This window comes from Lytechinus pictus, chromosome 19 (genome assembly GCF_037042905.1).
Source record: "Lytechinus pictus isolate F3 Inbred chromosome 19, Lp3.0, whole genome shotgun sequence".
Taxonomy (NCBI): Eukaryota; Metazoa; Echinodermata; class Echinoidea; order Temnopleuroida; family Toxopneustidae; genus Lytechinus; species Lytechinus pictus.
Genome location: NC_087263.1, coordinates 15,533,953 through 15,552,823, shown reverse-complemented (window position 1 = coordinate 15,552,823; position 18,871 = coordinate 15,533,953). Strand labels below are relative to the sequence as shown.

The 18,871-nt window shown below is 39.0% G+C and overlaps 2 protein-coding genes across 2 annotated transcripts in view; both read right to left on the bottom strand.

The window, feature by feature from the left end:
- Positions 1 to 1,961, bottom strand: part of LOC135157577 (tenascin-X-like) — a 100,834-nt gene extending 98,873 nt beyond the window's left edge. Inside the window, exon 1 of the mRNA XM_064113700.1 lies at positions 1,883 to 1,961. The gene's annotated coding sequence lies outside the window, so the exon portion shown is untranslated. The remainder of the gene's footprint in view (positions 1 to 1,882) is intronic.
- On the bottom strand, positions 852 to 16,142 carry LOC135157676 (fibronectin-like). The gene is made up of 9 exons (XM_064114086.1): positions 16,136 to 16,142; positions 12,382 to 12,669; positions 10,591 to 10,857; positions 8,475 to 8,744; positions 5,423 to 5,692; positions 4,393 to 4,683; positions 3,519 to 3,779; positions 2,399 to 2,689; positions 852 to 2,161 (listed from the first exon to the last, which is right to left on the bottom strand). Exons 1-9 carry the CDS (start codon positions 16,140 to 16,142, stop codon positions 1,782 to 1,784), a joined length of 2,325 nt encoding a protein of 774 aa, XP_063970156.1. The 3' UTR covers positions 852 to 1,781.
- Between the last annotated feature and the right edge of the window lie 2,729 nt (positions 16,143 to 18,871).

Here is an 18,871-nt window from a genome sequence, read left to right as displayed (position 1 = left end):
AGCGGGCGCCGGGAGTTTAGGCAAGCGAAGCAAGTAGATTTGGTGTTCCGACTCCGAAGGCTCAATTGCTCGAAAAAATAAAGTACAGATCAATGTTAAAATTGCGTGGGATACATCTAAAAGTTAGAGTAACTGCGCCGGTGTGCAGCCGTTAAATCAGCGCAGCAGACTACATGTAAGCAATATACCACTAGCCCACTACACATTCTCTACATGTAACTCACTCCCACACTACAAAATCATCCAGTCGTTTGTGCGTCTTACAGCCGTGCATGCGTTAGTCGCATCATACAGCCGTTTCAATAATTTCAACACTAAATTGATTACCCCAAAAATCGGAATTTTGGTTTGAAAATTCGGAATTCGGAATGGAGGTCGAAAAATCGGTATAATTCTGCCAAAATCGGAATGGTTGGCAGGTATGAAAACGTATTCTTTTAGGAAAGGGGGGACGCTGATAGTGTGCGATGTAATCTACAAGGCTGTTTGGTAAAATTTTCAAAAATAATGAGATTTTATTTTATATGAATTAATTATGCTAATTTATGCATAAATCATACTTTTTGCTTTAATTCACTAAATAAAGCTCCTAGAATGCTAATTTTTGGTTAAAATATTCTTTGTAGCATTCTTAACAATCGCAATTAAAAAAAACTTTGGTTTGGAAATAAATTTCTTATGTATTTTATTGTTTTATGAATTTCTTATGTATTTCCTTGTTTTTTTACTTTTTGTTTTTTATTGTTTTTTTCAATGGAAATCATTCCAGACTTAATTCTTAATCATAAACAAGGCAAAATTAATTAAGTTTAATCAGTAAAAGTAGAAATAATGATACATTTATGAATTTTGGCTAAAACAGGTGGTGCTAGAGCAGACGGGAATGTGCAAGTAGATGCTTCCTAATGAACGGAAAGCAAATGTCTTTATAGACAGGTCACCCATTTTCGCTGGAGCGGGTGGGTGTTTCATAAAGCTGTTTGAAAGTTAGGAATGACCTGACCCACAAAAATAGGGGAGGTTAGAAGTCAAGGTCAAGATTGGCTCCTAGCTGACTAGGCTTCCTTTTGGGATGACAACCCTAGCTTGCACCCATTCGTACTGTGAAGGGGAGAACTTGTTTTAGTCCCAGATGCAAGAGGCTTCAGCCCCTGGCTTTATTTGGTTTTGGGTTGACTGCCCATTCCATTTAATTACTATCGTGACATCATTTTCTTATAAATGGTTTATTATGTGGCAGTCATGGGTCACTTTTCATCATTTTATGATGGCAACATCAGGCCCAAAGAACTATCTAAAAAAAGGACCCTTTCTCATGCTACAAGATAAAAGTATATACATGTAGTACCTAACATATGTTCCAGCCGTACATAGAGTTTTGCGTGACTTTACAAACAGCTTTATGAATCACCCTCCTGGTCCCTGCCTTACAAAAAGATCAACCACAACTATGGAAAGCCATCAACGTCCACATCTAAAATGCATGTTTGTTCAAATATTACCTCGATATGCTGTATATTCATATATTCATTGTTTTCTTGAAAATTCAGTGTGCTTTTCTTTGCTTACAAACGACATTGTGTAAATTTCCTGAAGAAAAAATTATGACATTGATGGATTTCCATAGAGTTGAGGTTGATCGGATCAATCATAACTCTTTGTAAGACAGGGCCAAGGGCCCCGTTGCATACAAGTCACCATTATGGTAATTTTGCCATGCAAAGGTAACTTGCATGGAATCCTTGATTTTGAGTGGCTGTTGATTAGCGTTACCATGGTCGTTACCATTGGATGGCAAAGTTACCAAAATAGTATCTTTTATGCAAAGGGACACAGGTGAGACTGTATGATATGATGTAGAAACTATTAAGCAAATTCTTACCTGTGCGCTGATCGATATCACTCAAAGACGGGACATCCAGCAAACCGTCCTCCTGGATGGCAAGCAGTGAGATGGTATAGAGCTGGCCAGGCAGTAGGTTAGATGAAGTGGCCTCTCTTGGCTGATGCCTTGGGACTCTTGCGTAAATCGCACTACCGGTGGATGGTTGAAACCGGATGACATACTCAGCGAAGTCGATGTCCGTCACTTCTCCCCAAACCACGGTGATGGAAAGCGAGCCAACGGCGATGACTGAGAGCTGCCGAGGTTCCAAGGCATCTAGAGTCAAATTGTAAATAGGACATGATTCAAAGGGGAACTAAACTCCAGGGGATTCAATCACACAAGGGGTGACTTTAAGGTTTGGTGTTGGTGCTGGTGTCAAAGCATGATTAAGATTAAATGATTTCATACATGAACCCCCCCCCCCCCCCCCGTAAAAGAAACTGGCCTGAAATAGTTCAATTAAATAGGGTTAAACAGCACTTCAGAATAGGGTCAATGACTTTAACTTGCCTGTTGTGAATTCTTCTTCCAACGGAGCGCTGCTCTTCTGGAGGCTGTCGCTTCCAACGACAGTCCAGATGCTGACCGTGTAAGGTGTGTCTGGCCTCAGAGAATCAAACATGAAGGAAGGCTGGCTGCCTTCTTCAATCTGGTCCCTTCCCAAAGTGGCTTGCTGCACCCCGTTCATGCCGTTTAGTTCCAGCCTGAACGATTCGTACTCACCCACGGGAGGAGTCCACTGGACCGTGAGGCTGGAAGTCGTTACCTCTGCTGCCACCAGAACGGTGGGTGAATTGGGATCTGCAGAAAACCATACTAAGACTTCACCCATTGCCTACTGAAACTGAGTGATCCTTGAACCAACCATATGGAAATTACAGGATTCAGTGGTCAGCAAATTAACACACTGCCTGATGGAACTGATGGGTGATCCTAGAATAAATCTTAAGGGAATTACAGGATTAAGTTGTCAACAGAATAACCTATTGCCTACAGGACCTGGGGCCCATTGCAGAAAGAGTTGCAATCAATCGCAACTCCAAAAATCATGCGCAACTTGACTTTCAACCAATCAACAGCGCGCATTTGGGACTTGCGATTGATTTTTTTACTTGCGTTTAAACGCAACTCATTCTGTAACGGACCCCGGGGTGGTCTCTGTAAAAAGCCAATATGAATCACAACATTCAGTAATCAACATGTTAACCCATTACCTACATGTTCAAGAATTGGGTGGACCTTGAAGAAACGATACAGGAATTACAGGATTCAGAAGTCAAGAGGTTAACCTAAGATTACTAGATTTAGATGAGGATTAAAAAAAACTTTATATAAAAAGGGGAAAGCTTCTAGAATCATCCAAGCCGAACCTGTGGCTGGTGTGCACCTCAAAGTTGTGTTCACCTCAATCTGATTTCCACCATTTTCGTTTGTTCCTCTTTTCTCTTTCCAAGAGAAAATTTAATTTCAACTAACCAATAATTCAGTTGTTCACTTTCAAAGGGTGGGTAACAGATGTAAAGAGTCATTCCAGATACATGTATATATAGCTCTTGTGATATAAACTTGCTTTAATTTATAATATCTTTTTACAGAATGTGTGTCCAAGCAGAGAGCACAGCACACGTACCTGTATAGACAGCGTCCGTCGCGTACGGTTCACTCGCGCCGGCGTCTCTGATTCCAACAATGTACCTCTGTCCCGGGACCAGGTTGGAGAAAGTGTATTCAAATTCTCCATTTATTGGAACGTTCCCTGGCTGCAGGTCGTTGGGGTTAGGGTCAAAGGTCAATTGGTAGCTACCGAAGACGTTGGGACATGAACCCCACTGAACGGTGATCTCAGTAAATGTGGTTCCTATTACTTGAATTGAGCATTCAGGGAGGGCGGCTGAAAAAGAAAACACACATTTATTTTTTCAATTATTTTGTTTTAGAAAGTAACAAATACTACTTCTAATAGTATGCAACATTTATATAGTGCTTCATTAAGTTTTTTCTGAGTGCTGTATCACTATGACCCCAGTAGTTTGTGGTAGGGCTATTAAACATGCACATGTTATTCAAATCGTGACCTCATTGATGGATACATGCTAGTGCGCGTCCCATGTGCATGATTTGACAAATGCAGTGATGCGTTATAGTGCGGACAAATGAAATTTAAGTGCGACCCTACTGTATGTTAGACTTGAATCTTTGCGAAACAACTCCAGGGACCTGTAGCACAAAGCTTAGTTTGATCGTAGGGCTGATTACTACGATTGATTGCATTGATTATTGTACACGATCAATTGTACAAATCAGCTCCATGATCAATCGTTAGTCTTTGTGAAACCCGTTCCAGAGCCAAAGAACCCAAAGGTTATTAATTAATTTTACGCTTAATTTTCATGATTGATTTTACATTGTAATCAATTCAATCAATCGCCAAAAATATTCGATGATTGCTTGGCTTTGTGTTACGGGCCTCTGGTGTTTGTTAAAGAAGGTGGGACCGCTCTTACTGGTTGTAGGGCTAACGGATGCTTCTGTACTGGTCGTCTGGTCCTGACCTATACCACTACTGGTGTAGACTGTCACCTGGTACGATGTATCGGGGAGCAGCCCGTCGATGACAGAAACCGTGTCGCCACTGTTAGGAATGCGATTGGCAAACCTGACCATAGTAGGGTTGTCGGAGGGAGCGTAGGTGACGACGTAGTCATTGAAAACACCTTGAGTGACTTCTTGCCAGGTGACGGTAATGGATTGGGACGTCACTGAAGTCACGACGAGGCCAGAAACAGGGCTTGGTCCTGGGAAGGGCGTAGAAATCAATAACAATCTTAAGAGATATTGTCTTAATCTTGAACAAATCTAAAAGATCTGGGGCCCGTTTCATAAAGGATTGCAACTGTTGTAACTTTGCCATTATGGCAACTACCATGGCAACCTTGATTTTGATTGGCTGCTGAGCCATTGCAATGGTAGTTGCCATAATGGCAAAGTTACAACAGTTGCAACTCTTTATCAAACAGGCCCCAGATCCTTGCAATGTTTTCATGTTCTTTACAAATTTTTCTTCTCAAATGGTGCACCATAAGCACTATTATTCTGTTCATGTAGAATGTTGACTTGGGTTGACTGATTGAAGGATTTTATTGAATATTTCCATTCTTGCAGTCCAGAGACTGGATTGCAATGGTTAAAATGTATTAACATGATAAAAATCAATGATGCAGGAGTCACATGTTCAGGTAATTATACGTAAATGAAAAAGCAGCATACTTACCTAATTGAATCAAATTGAACTTTGTGATATTTAAGAGAATATATATCAGAATTGGTTATAAAAATCTCAAAATTATAGTTAAATCTTTGCAAAACATCCCCAGAACTTTGTTCTGTAGATTTAGCCAGAGGCACAAAGAACAAAAGAAGATAAAAATATATGGTGGAGTTCAAAGCCCACTATGTCACACAACATCTTTTGCACATCATCAGTCTAAGTTGTGCCATTCTTCACCTGAGAGGGCGCCATGTACAGTAACTTACTAGTTCTCTGATGCACCATCCTCGTCACAGTGGGGTCAGAGCCGCGTAAGATATTACTGAGGGTGTATCTCACACCAGGTATTAGGCCCATGAAGGTGTATGTCCTCGGATCCACGATGGGTACCTCGCTTTCTACCATTACCCCTAAGCCCTGTATAACAGCCCGGAGACCATAGCTTTCAAACACGATGCTCACTACTTCGCTCCACTCGACGGAGATCGAAGACGAATTGTAATCAGTCACATTCAGTTCGCCTTCCAAACCCTCATCTATATGATAAGGATGATAATCAACAACGAATATATATAATTCGCATCATTGAGATCAATGGTATAAATAAGAATAAACAAGTGGAATGCCTCTGGCCGTCTCACCTGCATCACGCGATTCAATATAGCAGCAGTGCTGATTTTGAAAACTACTATAACTCGCACAAGATGTTCAGTGATACTTGGTTACTCTTATTTCCACGTTTTATGAACTAGACCAATACACTTATAGAGATATGATGGCAATTCAACAAATACCCCCAACGTGGCCAAAGTTCTTTGACCTTACATGACCTTTGACCTTGATCATGTGACCTGAAACTCGCACAGGATGTTCAGTGATACTTGATTACTATTATGTCCAAGTTTTATGAACTAGACCAACACACTTTCAAATTTATGGCTGTAATTCAACAAATACCCCAATTTGGCCAAAGTTCATTGACCCTAAATGACCTTTGACCTTGATCATGTGACCTGAAACTTGCACAGGATGTTCAGTAATACTTGATAACTATTATGTCCAAGTTTCATGAATCAGATCCATAAACTTTCAAAGTTATGATGGTAATTCAACAGATACCCCCAATTCGGCCAAAGTTCATTGACCCTAAATGACCTTTGACCTTGGTCATGTGACGTGAAACTCATGCAGGATGTTTAGTGATACTTGATTAACCTTATGTATAAGTTTCATGAACTAGGTCCATATATTTTCTAAGTTATGATGACATTTCAAAAACTTAACCTTAGGTTAAGATTTTGATGTTGATTCCCCCAACATGGTCTAAGTTCATTGACCCTAAATGACCTTTGACCTTGGTCATGTGACATGAAACTCAGGCAGGATGTTCAGTAATACTTGATTAACCTTATGGCCAAGTTTCATGAACTAGGTCCATATACTTTCTAAGTTATGCTGTCATTTCAAAAACTTAACCTCAGGTTAAGATTTGGTGTTGACGCCGCCGTCGCCGCCGCCGCCGTCGCCGTCGGAAAAGCGGCGCCTATAGTCTCACTCTGCTATGCAGGTGAGACAAAAACGCAAGTGAACTATTAAACAGTTCCATCAAAGTTACATCAAAGCATATATCGTTGTGTCGATGCAGAAACGCCCTTAGCACCATACTAAAGCGCACATCAATGGTGCAGAAACGCCCTTATGCACCCTACAAAGTGCGTTTCTGCTCGCATGCGATGCGCGAAAGAGTGGTGGTAGGAACAGTATACATGTACATGCACATTACAAATTCAAATACTAACAAGACAGTCGCATACATGTACTTGTATGAAGTACATGTATGACCCTTAGGAACTGTGTAACCTCTCGATGCCCAATGTTATATACTCTTTATTGTTTAATGTCGTTGTGATTCTTTTGATTAGTAATTCATGATCATTTCAGTTTCTAATTCTAGACAGGATGTACATATATTTAATAAAATCTATTGATCTATCTATATGGATCCATGACAATAATTGCTTCGGCAACAATTGCTCCGCTCTAAATTCCACACACTAATCGAATGAACAAAGTCAACACTGGATTTAATAATAATAATTCGCTCATATATAGTGCTGAATACATCGGAATTACGTGTCTAAGCGCTTTACAGATGTATTATTTAACACTATACCCTACCCGAAACCTAACATAAAACCCTATTGCAACCCTAACCCTACATCTTAGACGAAATTAAGCCCAAAGCACTTGTCACAGGAGCAAATGTCCTGTCACCATCTATAATGTGGTACCTCCCGTAGGAACTCGGCAGGACAGCTTTTGCTGGTTAACGCCAAGCTGGTACATAACCAATTACCTATGCATTACGTCAAACCCCTGTTTGGAGAAAGACCGCAGTTCAGATTGCAAACTGCGGTTCTATACCCCATTTTGCGTTTGTAAATCCCAAAATCATTTCCAAGCCCAGGGGGCCGTTTCATAAAGCTGCTCGTAAGTTAAGAGCGACTTTAAGAACGACTGGTGATACTTTCTCGCGCGCTAGATCATCGCCAATGGTGTGTACCATTTACCGCAAGACAGGATCACCAGTCGCTCTTTATTTACGAACAGCTTTATGAAACACCCGCCTGATCAACCCCGCTAGGCCAGGTAATCCCTGCTGTCTCAATTTTAACTCCACAGGCCAGATTATGAGCGTTGAGCCAAGATCGACGAAATGATAAACAACAGCTGTGCTATTACGTAAGACTTCTCTGCCTGTAGTAGGACCTTAGGAATGAAATTATTGTAATCGATATTTAATCACGTTTTTAAAGGCATACTGTATTCAGAAATCCAATGTTAGTCCATTTTCAATTCGAACGAAGAAAATCGACCTCGAAATAAGGAAAGTAAGTGAATTAAAATGACGGCATGCTTTGCTCGGGCTGTTGTGTTATCTTCGGACCGAGGTCAAGAAACAGGTGTTTTGATACTTAAATTGCTTGCTTGGGGCATTTATGGTTTGTCGTACTTGGAGAAGAGAATTGATTGAGGGAAACTGGGGTATAGTGTTCTCAAATGAAAGGTTTTCGTCATGGAAAAATTTCACGTCTAGGTTAATCATTCATAGCGGCTGACCTAATAGATGACAGATATCCCTCTCGGGCCTTTTTTTTCAAAGTGGAGACAATGGCAGAGTTGGAATTCGAACTCACAACCTTGCGATTGTGAGAACAATGCTCTAACCACTGGACCACATGACCCAATCTATTGAAGATTCAAATTTTAACCAAGCATTTTCATTTGACGTACCTTTCTACATTCCGTTCCACTTACCGATAGTGATGAAACGAGAGACGGCCTCGCTCCTGAGAGGGTGTGTCCCTTCACGTTCGATTACGGAATGCACGGAGATGGTGTACTCCACATCTGATTGGTCGAGTGTCAAAACGGTCTGGGTCACACTTCGCTCCAGAATTCGTGTTTGGTTGAAGGGGGTCCAGCAGAGTTCGTAGTAATCAACGTAAGAGTCTGCCAGAGGCCACCCTACCACAACCTCTTGACCTTCGACAGACAGGAAGGACAAGCTGGCAGGGGCATACGGTGCTGTAGAGATGTACATAAAAGTCTCAGGTCATTCTAAATTGATTCAGTAAAAATGTCACTGTTTCCAAGTGTACATGTAGGTTGTTGTTCACAAAGCTGTCTGTACAAGTTATGCCTGACTTTATGAAAGACTGTTTGCTGGCCGATTCTTACGCTAAATTAGATATCCCATTGTTTGTGCGTAAATTTCAGTATGAGTTAATCACTGTGACCCTATAAATCAAGTACTGAATTAAAAACATTGACTTGTATTCTGAAGTTGGGTTTAATTAAACTCTGATTTAAAGTTGTGATTTAAGTATGGAAAGCCCATAGTGGCATAAATCTATAACGGTAGAATTTCAATGAATCAGCTAATTTTTCTCTCAAATCATTCTTAACTGTTTTGGAAGGATAAATGAGATAGCTTTCTTCATCGTTAGAAAGTTAGGAAAGGGCACAGTAACCAAAAGAAATATACATTGCAAGAATAATGTTGAAATTTTCGGCTTCCCATAAATTTGGCACAGAGTTAGACAATGGTCACAATACAGGCCACTGCCTTCAGATGCTTGTTAAATAACACTGACGAGGTTCATTCTCTAAAGATGAAAATTAAAATGCAGCTCATGGGATTCAAAGTGTCTGCCACCCAATATTGGGTCAGCGTTCATGGGTACCAATGAGCATATTGTTTCCTCAGCCTATCTGGGGCCTGTTGCAGAAAGAGTTGCGTTTAAACGCAAGTAAAAAAAATCAATCGCAAGTCCCAAATGCGTGCTGTTGATTGGTTGAGAATCAAGATACGCAAGATTTTTAGAGTTACGATTGATTGCAACTCTTTCTGCAACGGGCCCCAGGAATTTCTAGCAGCTTATGATAATTTCCTGAGAAAATTTGTTGCAGAAATGCTGTACATGCAAGTGTGAGAAAATATCAATAATTCAAATTAAGGGCCTCACAGTATGTCTCTTGTGAACTTGTATATAAGGTATCATCTACAAAAAAAAATAATGCAACAATGGAACAAATAATTATGTTTGAATGGCAGATCTGGGCCCCGTCTTACAAAGAGTTGCACTTGATCCGATCAATCGCAACTATGGAAAGCCAGTAACGTCAACATCCAAAATACATGTTTGTTCAAAATATTTTCTAGAAATGATGTATATTCATACATGTACATTCACCGTTTTCTTGACAATTCAGTATGCTTCTCTTTGTTTTCAAAGGACATTGAGCAAATGTCTAAAAGAAAAAAAAATTATGACATTAATGGATTTCCATATACATGAGATTGATCAGATTAATCGTAACTCTTTATCAGACGGAGCCCAGGGCCCCGTCTTACAAAGAGTTACGATTGATCCAATCAATCGCAACTATGGAAAGTCAGCAAAGTCAACATATAAAATGCACGTTTGCTCAAAAAAATTCCAGATATGAATGTATATCCAATTTGGTGTGTTCTCGTTTATTTACAAAGGACATTTTGCAAATTTCCGGTAGAAAAAAATTATGACATTGATGAATTTCCATATATACCCAGTTGTTGTGTGTCCGGACAGGTTGTGTGTCCGGACGATCAATTTTAGAAAGTCATTTGGAAAAAATTACAAGCGAAGTTTCATCAATTTTTAGTACAAAACGTTAGGAAATATTATAAAGAACAAAACAGAAGATGATTACAAGTATTGAATTCATATTTTTAGTGTAATCCAAAGACAAAAAAGAAGGCTTCAAAAAGATAAAGTGTCCGGACACCCGACCCCCCATCCTACATTAGATTGATCGGATCAATCGCAATTCTTTGTAAGACGGGCCCCAGTTCTTCTTTGAAAGAGAGCACCATGAAACAACAACAAACCTGTAGACGTGTCTAGAGAGCTGAGGGATGTCACTTCTTCTCCTTCGGCGAAAAGTTCTACATTGTATGATGTGCCAGCGATGAGGCCATCGAAGGACACTCTACGTTCTGCATTGCTGGGATATTCCTCGGCTCTGACCTGGACACTCCCAAGGGTCAGGAAGAGAAGATAGTTGTTGAAGGTCTGATCGGTGACTGCACCCCAGACTACTTCCAAGGATGTGGGGCTTCGGTCGTTCACATATAACTGGCCAGGCATCATTGGCTCTGAAATTTATCAAGTATAAAACAGCAATTGTTACCAAAGGCTAATGCAAGTTATCACCTGAGAACTCAATCAGGGCCCCACAACACAAAGGTTAGCTATTAATCGCTAAATGAAATGACCAATCAATATCATCGTTGCATGCGCATATTGCTCAACAGACTGACCAGGAACCATTCAGCTTTCTTCCTTCAAATTAGCAATCAATCGCTAACCTTGTGTCACTGGGGCCCATGACCTCGTTGCATAAAAGTTACTATAAGAATTATAGTAGCTTTGTCATCCAATGGTAACTACCATGGTAACAAAGCTAATCAGCCAATCAGAATCAAGCATTTCAGGGAAGTTCCCATTGGATGGCAAAGTCACCATGATAATAGTAACTTTTATGCAACAGGGCCCAGTTTTATTTCCTGGGACTGAAAAGGAGCCAGCACAATATGTACTGTACAATACACACTCTGAAAGGTCTGAAATAGGATGCTGTCGGGACCTGAAAATCGGGCAAATACTAGCATCTCTGAGTTATAATCTACATGTATATGGACCTTCACCCTCACCTTTTAAGCCCCCTTGACAGTATTCACAACATATCTGCAGCGCAAAATGTTTCTACCGTGCCGTCAACTGAACTTTTACTGTCAAGTCTTGCACAACTTATGAGACCAAATTTTGACGCTCAGGTAAGAAGTTTAGAAATTATGCAACATATCAGACTGAAAACATGCTCAAAAACGTGATTTCATTTACAAAGTCAACAAGTGCTTTCAGCTAAGATTTATATGTGAGTGATTATTTTTACTCTCACTGACAAGTCATTTAATTTGATGCTATTTATGGTTGAAATAATGTCAAAGACAAATTTTTTTGAAAAAAAAAAATTTCTAAAAAAAAATATGTAAGAAATTTAAAAATGATTATAAATAAATCAAGTTTGGTACTAGAATTTTCTTTTCACCAAAGATTAGCCTTCTACGACCTTTGTTTAGAAAATTAAAGGAAAAAATATAATTTCATGAATGAATTAGCATAATTGATTCATATGAAATAAAATATACATATTTAATGTAATTCACTTATACAACCACGTACATTACGCCATTCTCTACTTTCGTGCAAATTATCGTAACAATCGCCCGATCCATGGCAGAGATCTTGGAGAGGGGGGGGGGGGGAGCTCTTCGTAGGAATTCAAAGTTGCAAAGTAGGGTTAATAGCAGTACTGCACGGTGTGCCAAACTCTGATAAATTCCTCACTGGCTTCCTAAAAAATTCCCCAATGTTGACTTGGTGTAAAATATCATGTCAAGTTTTCACCAATTACTTTGTTCTAAGCCTATCAGAGACTTCAGAGTGCAAGGACTTCAGAATTTAATAACAGTTGTTGGTGAAAATCACCACCTACGTTTAACACTTCCCAGAACTGTGCCTCGATCGAATATCAACAACAGCATCAACATCGAACCTGAAACCACTGGAAGGGCAATAGACAGATACATGAATTTGCTTGAGTGTTTCATATTTACCTAAAGAGAAATCCTGGGTTACAACATTGCTCTCGGTTTCCCCGGCAACGGCGGCGACCTCGACATCGTACGTTCCACTGGGGACCAAGTCAGTGACAAACACCTCTGGGCAGGCCTCCCTTGGGATTTCAAAGCTTGCCATGCCGTCAGGGCCGACCCCAAGGGCAGATTGCCTGGCTGCCACGTCGACCCGGTAGTAGTCTAACACGCCAGCAGTGGCTGGGGTGATCCGTATTAGGATGGTGGTTGGAGAGACGATGGAAATCTTGACGGTCGGTGTGAGTGGGGCTGCAAGAGAGAGAGAGAGAGTAGTGATGCAGTTCACAAATTTGCAATCTTTAACGGCAGAATGAAAGACAAATTATGAATCAATCATTCCAATTTACCATTGATTGGAAATCGATGGTCAAAGAAAGAATATTGTCCTATTCTAGGTAGAATAAATGACTTCATACAATGTGTGGAGGATGAGTGACATCATCAAAGGCGATAGTGCATGATTTGTTTTATTTTTATGTCCAAACAACTGCGTTCACTTTATATCATTACAAACATCCCTGGTGACTCATTGAGGAATTTGAGAAAGAAAGTTTCCTGAACTGTGCAAAAGAAATTACATTACAGCAAGAAATAGAAGAAACAAGTAGACTGCCTCTGGCACTCTCAACTGCATTGCATGATTGAATATACAGTGTAGCAGCAATGCTGACTTGGAAATTATTTTTTTTTTATGCTAGTCTGCGTGGTGTCCTCGATTTGAATGGCACCTGGAGTATGAGGAACTGCAGAGAGACAATCATCACAATTAAGTAACTATTTGAATTTGGGGTGTTCCCCAGGGATGTTTCGTACCTCCATCATTATTTATCTTTTATTTCAATTCGTTTACTCATAAACTGTTTGCTTTCATTTTATATTCATATTAAAACATCAAACAGTAAGAAATAATACATTCGTAATTAAATGATGCACTTGTTGTTGTTTGGCAAGATGACTGCAAAGAACGATACCTTACGCTCGATCCCCGATAAAACAAAAAAAATATTTATGATATTGATCAGCAATACTGCCCTTTTACATGTACTTCTAGCACAATGATTTTCTAATTGTTAATATCTACCCAATTATGTGAATCCAAATTTCAAACAAGATTCCCTATTGTCAAAACCAATATAGCATTGCCACACATTCATATTATAAATTGTCCAGAAGGTATATTTATATAATATTGAGTGGCCTTTCCGATATGTCGCCAGCAACAGAATCATACTGGCCCTAGTCTTTGACGAGGACAATATGGTTCTTTTAAGGGCAACCTATTTGATGATTCCCGAAAAAAAATTATTATTATTATTATTACCTACATGTAAGGCTGTAAAATGTGTGATTCAAGCTATTATTTGGAACAATTGATGTGCCTATTTGTTTTTCACTCCTTCTGATTTCAGGTTATTACTGAACTTAGTGAAGTAACCCTTGCTAAGGCACAAGAGATTTAATATCACGTTCGTTCGTGCGCGTTCGGAATGCTCTATTGTCTTGCTATGAATGCGTTCGTAGCGCCCTATGCATACACCCGAACGCAAGGATTACTATTAACAAAGGAGTCAATAGAAGAGCACTTAAGTACTGCGTTCAGAACGGGATCGAACCGGATGCGTTCAGAATCCTCTAAGCAGAGCTAAAGCCGGATCTAGGATTTTACCCAAGCGACGAAGGTGGCGAAAATTGCAATATGCCGTTGCATGAAAGGCCTTCTATGAGCGCCGATGTGCGAGTGTCTTGGGGGTATGACGGCAATTTCATCCAACTCCGCGTCGTACCCATGAATTTGAAAATAGATTGCGAACATAAAGGGATTTTGTGAGGGTGTAGAATTATGGAGTACTGCCCTCAAAAGGTTAAACATTATTATACAGGGTGCGACATATTATAAAGCGCTTGCCCGATTGTTTTGAAGCAAAGACAAAAACTAATTGCCCGAATCGGGCAAGCAAAATTCTCATATAGAATATTCCCCATATTTCACCATCAAAATTATAGAAAAGAAAAAGAGAAAAAAAATCATATCATTAATTTCTTCTTTTAAAAAAGTTTATAAGTCATGATTCGAATTGCAAAATTTGCGCCATTTTCTGCAATTAACACACAGCTCAGACAGCACACACACACAGAGAATCTATGGCAGTATAGCGAGCTAGCGCCTAGTACTCGCAGCCCATGGTTTCTACGAAGTTTGATCTGGAAGAAATCTCCCAAAGAACTGTCAAAATTCACATTTCTTACCAATGAAAACTCTTGTAATGTCCATACTTTAAAAAAATTGGGTAGCTCTGTCATTTGTAAGAGGTAAAAGGAGAAATTTTCACTTCTCTTATGCTTGAAAAAGATCGGGTTTCGAATGATCGTCTGTATCACACACACTGAAATGCATTGTTTGACAGTCCAACATGGGCATTTGTGAGTATGTTGATAAACGTGGTTTCTTTCGTAACTATTTTTTTTAGCCAAGGAAAATGATATATTTTCTTCTTTATTTATGACTGGATATGAGTTTGAGTTTTTTTCCTCACTGTTTTCTTTCTTTCTGCCTATCTTTCCTTCTTTTGAATATATCTTTATTTCTTTAAATTTCCTTCTTTCATTCATTTTTTCTGTTTATAGCTGTCTTTCTTTCTGTCATTCTTTTCTTTCTATATTTTTTCTTCCTTCTATCCAACCTTTGTTTACCTCTTTCTTTAATCCTTCCTTCTTTTCCCCCTCCTTTCATTCTTTCTGTCTTCCTTCCGTCCATTCCTTCTTTACCTTTTCTTATTTTTTCTTTCTGCCTTCCTTCATTCATTCCTTTGTTTCTTTCTATCTTTCTTTTCTTTCTTTTTTTCCTTGCTTCCATCTATCCTTTTCTTTCTTCTTTCCTTTCGTTTTCTTTCTTTCCCTTTCTTCCTTCCTTCCCTCCATCCTTTACCTTTTCTTTTTCTCTTTTCTTTCCTTTTACCTGTTTTTCTTTTTTTCTTTCTTCATTCGTTCCTTTCTTTCCTTCTCTCCTTTCTTTCTCTTCCCCTGAGTTTTTATTTCTCTCATTTTTTTTTGTTCTTTCTTTTTTCTATCCTTCCTTCTTTCCCTTCTTTCTTTCCATCTTTCTCTTCCCTGCAGCCATTCTCTCTCTCTCTCTTTTTCTCATAACTTCTGACGAGGTTCGAGGCGGAGGGAATCAAATCTACCTTCCAACAACGAACGAATATCGACTTTTTTTTATCCGACCCAATATCGCCTTATGGTTTCAAATTCTGGAATATTGACCTCAAAAAGGTAGAAACATACTTCGAAAGAGTTCCTACCCGTAAAGAAAACCTTGCGTAATTATTATCTATAGGGTCCATGCAACATACGAGTATCTCTTGATTGTTTTTTCCGACCATTACGGTACATGATTTATGGAATATTACCTGAGAAATGTCCTTGATTGTTTAAAACATAATACTTCGGAAGTGTGCCGAGTCGGAAAGAATCTGGTTATTATTTGCCTTGCGTAATTAATATATCTTTCAACAACTTACGAGTATTACCTTTTTATCCGACCCGACATAAAATTACCTCATGAAATGATGGAATATTGACCTCTAAAAGGTCCTAGATTGTTAAAAACATATACTTCGGAAGAGTTCCGATCCGCACAGACTCATATTCGAGTCAGGAAAATATTGCATTGAAACCTTGCGTTATTATCTATACGAGTATCGCTTTTTTATCCTACCCGTCATGACATCACTCCATGATTATGAACCTCAAAAAGGTCCTAGATTGTTAAACACATACTTTGGAAGATGTTTTCTATATCTTCCAAATACGAACGAGTAGGCCTATATATCACATTTTTTTTTTTGGTCCGGCCCAATAATATTACGGTATGAAATGATGGAATATTACCGGGAAAAAAAATGTCCTAGATTGTTCAAAACATAATACTTCGGAAGAGTTTCGAGTCGGAAATGATACCTTGCGTTATTATCTATATCTTTTTTATCCGACCCGACATGAAATTACTGCATGAAATGATGGAATATGAACCTCTAAAAGGTCCTAGATTGTTAAAAACATACTTCGGATTGATTTTAGCTCCCTATGTTATCTATATCTTTCAAATACGAACGAGTAGTCCTAGATATCGCATTTTTTTCTGGTCCGGCCCAATAAAATTACGGTATGAAATGATGGAATATTACCTGAAAAAAATGTCCTTTAAAACGTACTTCGGAAGATAATGTTATCATCGAGCACCTTTGGGCACCTTGTACGTCCTGACATCGGTATACCTGCCTTCGACATTGCCTGGGGAGGACGTAAGCCACCATGTCAGCAGAGTGGACTGGCTAAGGACGAGAAGGAGGCCAAAGAAGACATTGTGTTCGATCGTGCTATGGACCATATCAGAGACATTTATTGGAGGGATCTCTGCTTTGCAGGACACAAGGTGAACATCAACTGTGTACGAAGTGGTTCCCCTCCAATGCCTTACGCCAACTACGATGAAGTCAAAAGGGTACTTGGTGGATCTACTCGTGCTTTAAGGACGGATGCACTTGTTAATGAGCTGTACAAATTCACACACAGGCACATGGATCGCAGAATCGGCACCATTATCTTCAGCAAATGTACTCTGTCTTCATGTTTCCATTGCTCATCTCATCCACCAAGAGCTTCATCAGAACTTCTAGCTTGCTTGAGGAATTTTCCTTCGCCTTCACCCAGCACATCGCACCCTGGCCATTTCAAGACATTCATCGAGGCTTTGTCTTCAGAGAGCATCCTCCCATGTGAGCACCTGCAACTTTTTCACAATAAAGGTCTGGGTCGCTGTCAACAAGAAGGATGCAAATACGTGTACACAAGCAAGAAGGATGTTGACGATCACAGACGGAAAGCTCACTGATTAAAGTGAAAATATTGATATGAATTGTGAATTTCTCATGTTTGGACTACAATACATCCAAGTTTGGACACTTACTATAATTTTTTTTTGTGGCCAATTTTAACACTTACTACAATATGAAGTGCGTTTAGATGTATTTTAAGCGGCGGCCTTTCGCTATATAAACAGTGCCACATTTCGTTTTGTTAATTTCGTGATATACATCTACATTTGGACACTTGCTACAATTAGTGAGTTCAGTTGTATTTTCGAGTGTCAATTGTTTCATATTGTGTTTTGTTTTCATTCCACCCATCAAAAAATTTGGAAACGTACAATTAGTGCATTCAGGGCAGGCATATTTTCATTTTTTTCAATATTAATACTTACTACAATATGAAGTGCGTTTAGATGTATTTTAGCGGCGGCCTTTCGCTTTATAAACAGTGCCACATTTCATTTTGTTATTATTTCGTGTTATACATCTACATATACATATGGGCACTTGCTACAATTAGTGCGTTCAGTTGTATTTTCGAGTGTCAATTGTTTCATAATGTGTTTTATTTTCATTTCATCTATCAAAAAATTTGGAAACATACTACAATTAGTGCATTCAGGTGTATTTTAATTTTTGTAATTATACATCTCAATATCAACACTGCAATATAAAGTGTGTTTTTGACATTTTCAGTGCATCTCATTGTAATTTTCTGTGTATACATCTCAATTTTGAACCAACCAAGTGTATTTTAGCTTGACCTTAAACGAAAATGAAACCTTTGATAAATGTTAGCTTGTGTGAAAAAAAAAAAAAATCAACAAAAGTGAGAAAAATTTAATAGATAATAAGAAAATTGTGAGCATTTGGTGTTTAGATCATTATTGCGATCTAGATCCTCTAATTGGCAATGCGACAAAGATGTGGGATGTCACATGTGAACAACTTTCCCCACAAGCCATCCTTTAATAAACATTAGTAGTGAATTCAGTATCGTTGTATTAAGGTTTTATTTTCAAATTTCAATTAGAATAACAATCCATCAACTAGTGCATTCAGTGTGTAATATTCTTGTTTCCGTCGTCATGAACAGATTAATAAATGTTTAAACGAAATATCAAGTAATCTCTGCCTTTTTTTGGAAATGCGAGTGGAAAAAAATGTTCTTGTTGAGAGAAAGCTGACTGGTCTGAGTATGTTTGATTTTATATTCTCTCATCATGAGTGGCCAAACCCCAATTCAACAATTGTTATATTTACTTACCCCCCCCCCCTCATTATGACATCGTCGTGCGAGCAAGGACATTGTAAAGGGTGCAAGTTAAGAAATTGAAAGTTGATTGGTACGAGTGGTAAGAATCCTAACACGTTGGCATTCCCCGAGTAGCATCCCTTATACCTAAATTGCCCTAAATTAATTGAGTGATGTATAAACAACAGACAATAGCTCTGAATCCAGGGCAAAAGAGCTCGCCCGTCCGAACAATGACGTACAGTATATCGATCTTAGGCAAAGTCACTGCCAGGCCAAATTCGGATCGGCCTTTGTGTACACAATACAAACGCTCTATTAAAGCTAT

Excerpts from the sequence above, each read along its gene's own strand:
- LOC135157676 (XM_064114086.1), bottom strand. Across the intron at positions 3,780-4,392 it reads ATCCGTTAGCCCTACAACCA|CCGCCCTCCCTGAATGCTCA; the intron begins GTAAGAGCGGTC and ends TTTCTTTTTCAG. Across the intron at positions 2,162-2,398 it reads GGAAGAAGAATTCACAACAG|ATGCCTTGGAACCTCGGCAG; the intron begins GCAAGTTAAAGT and ends ATTTGACTCTAG.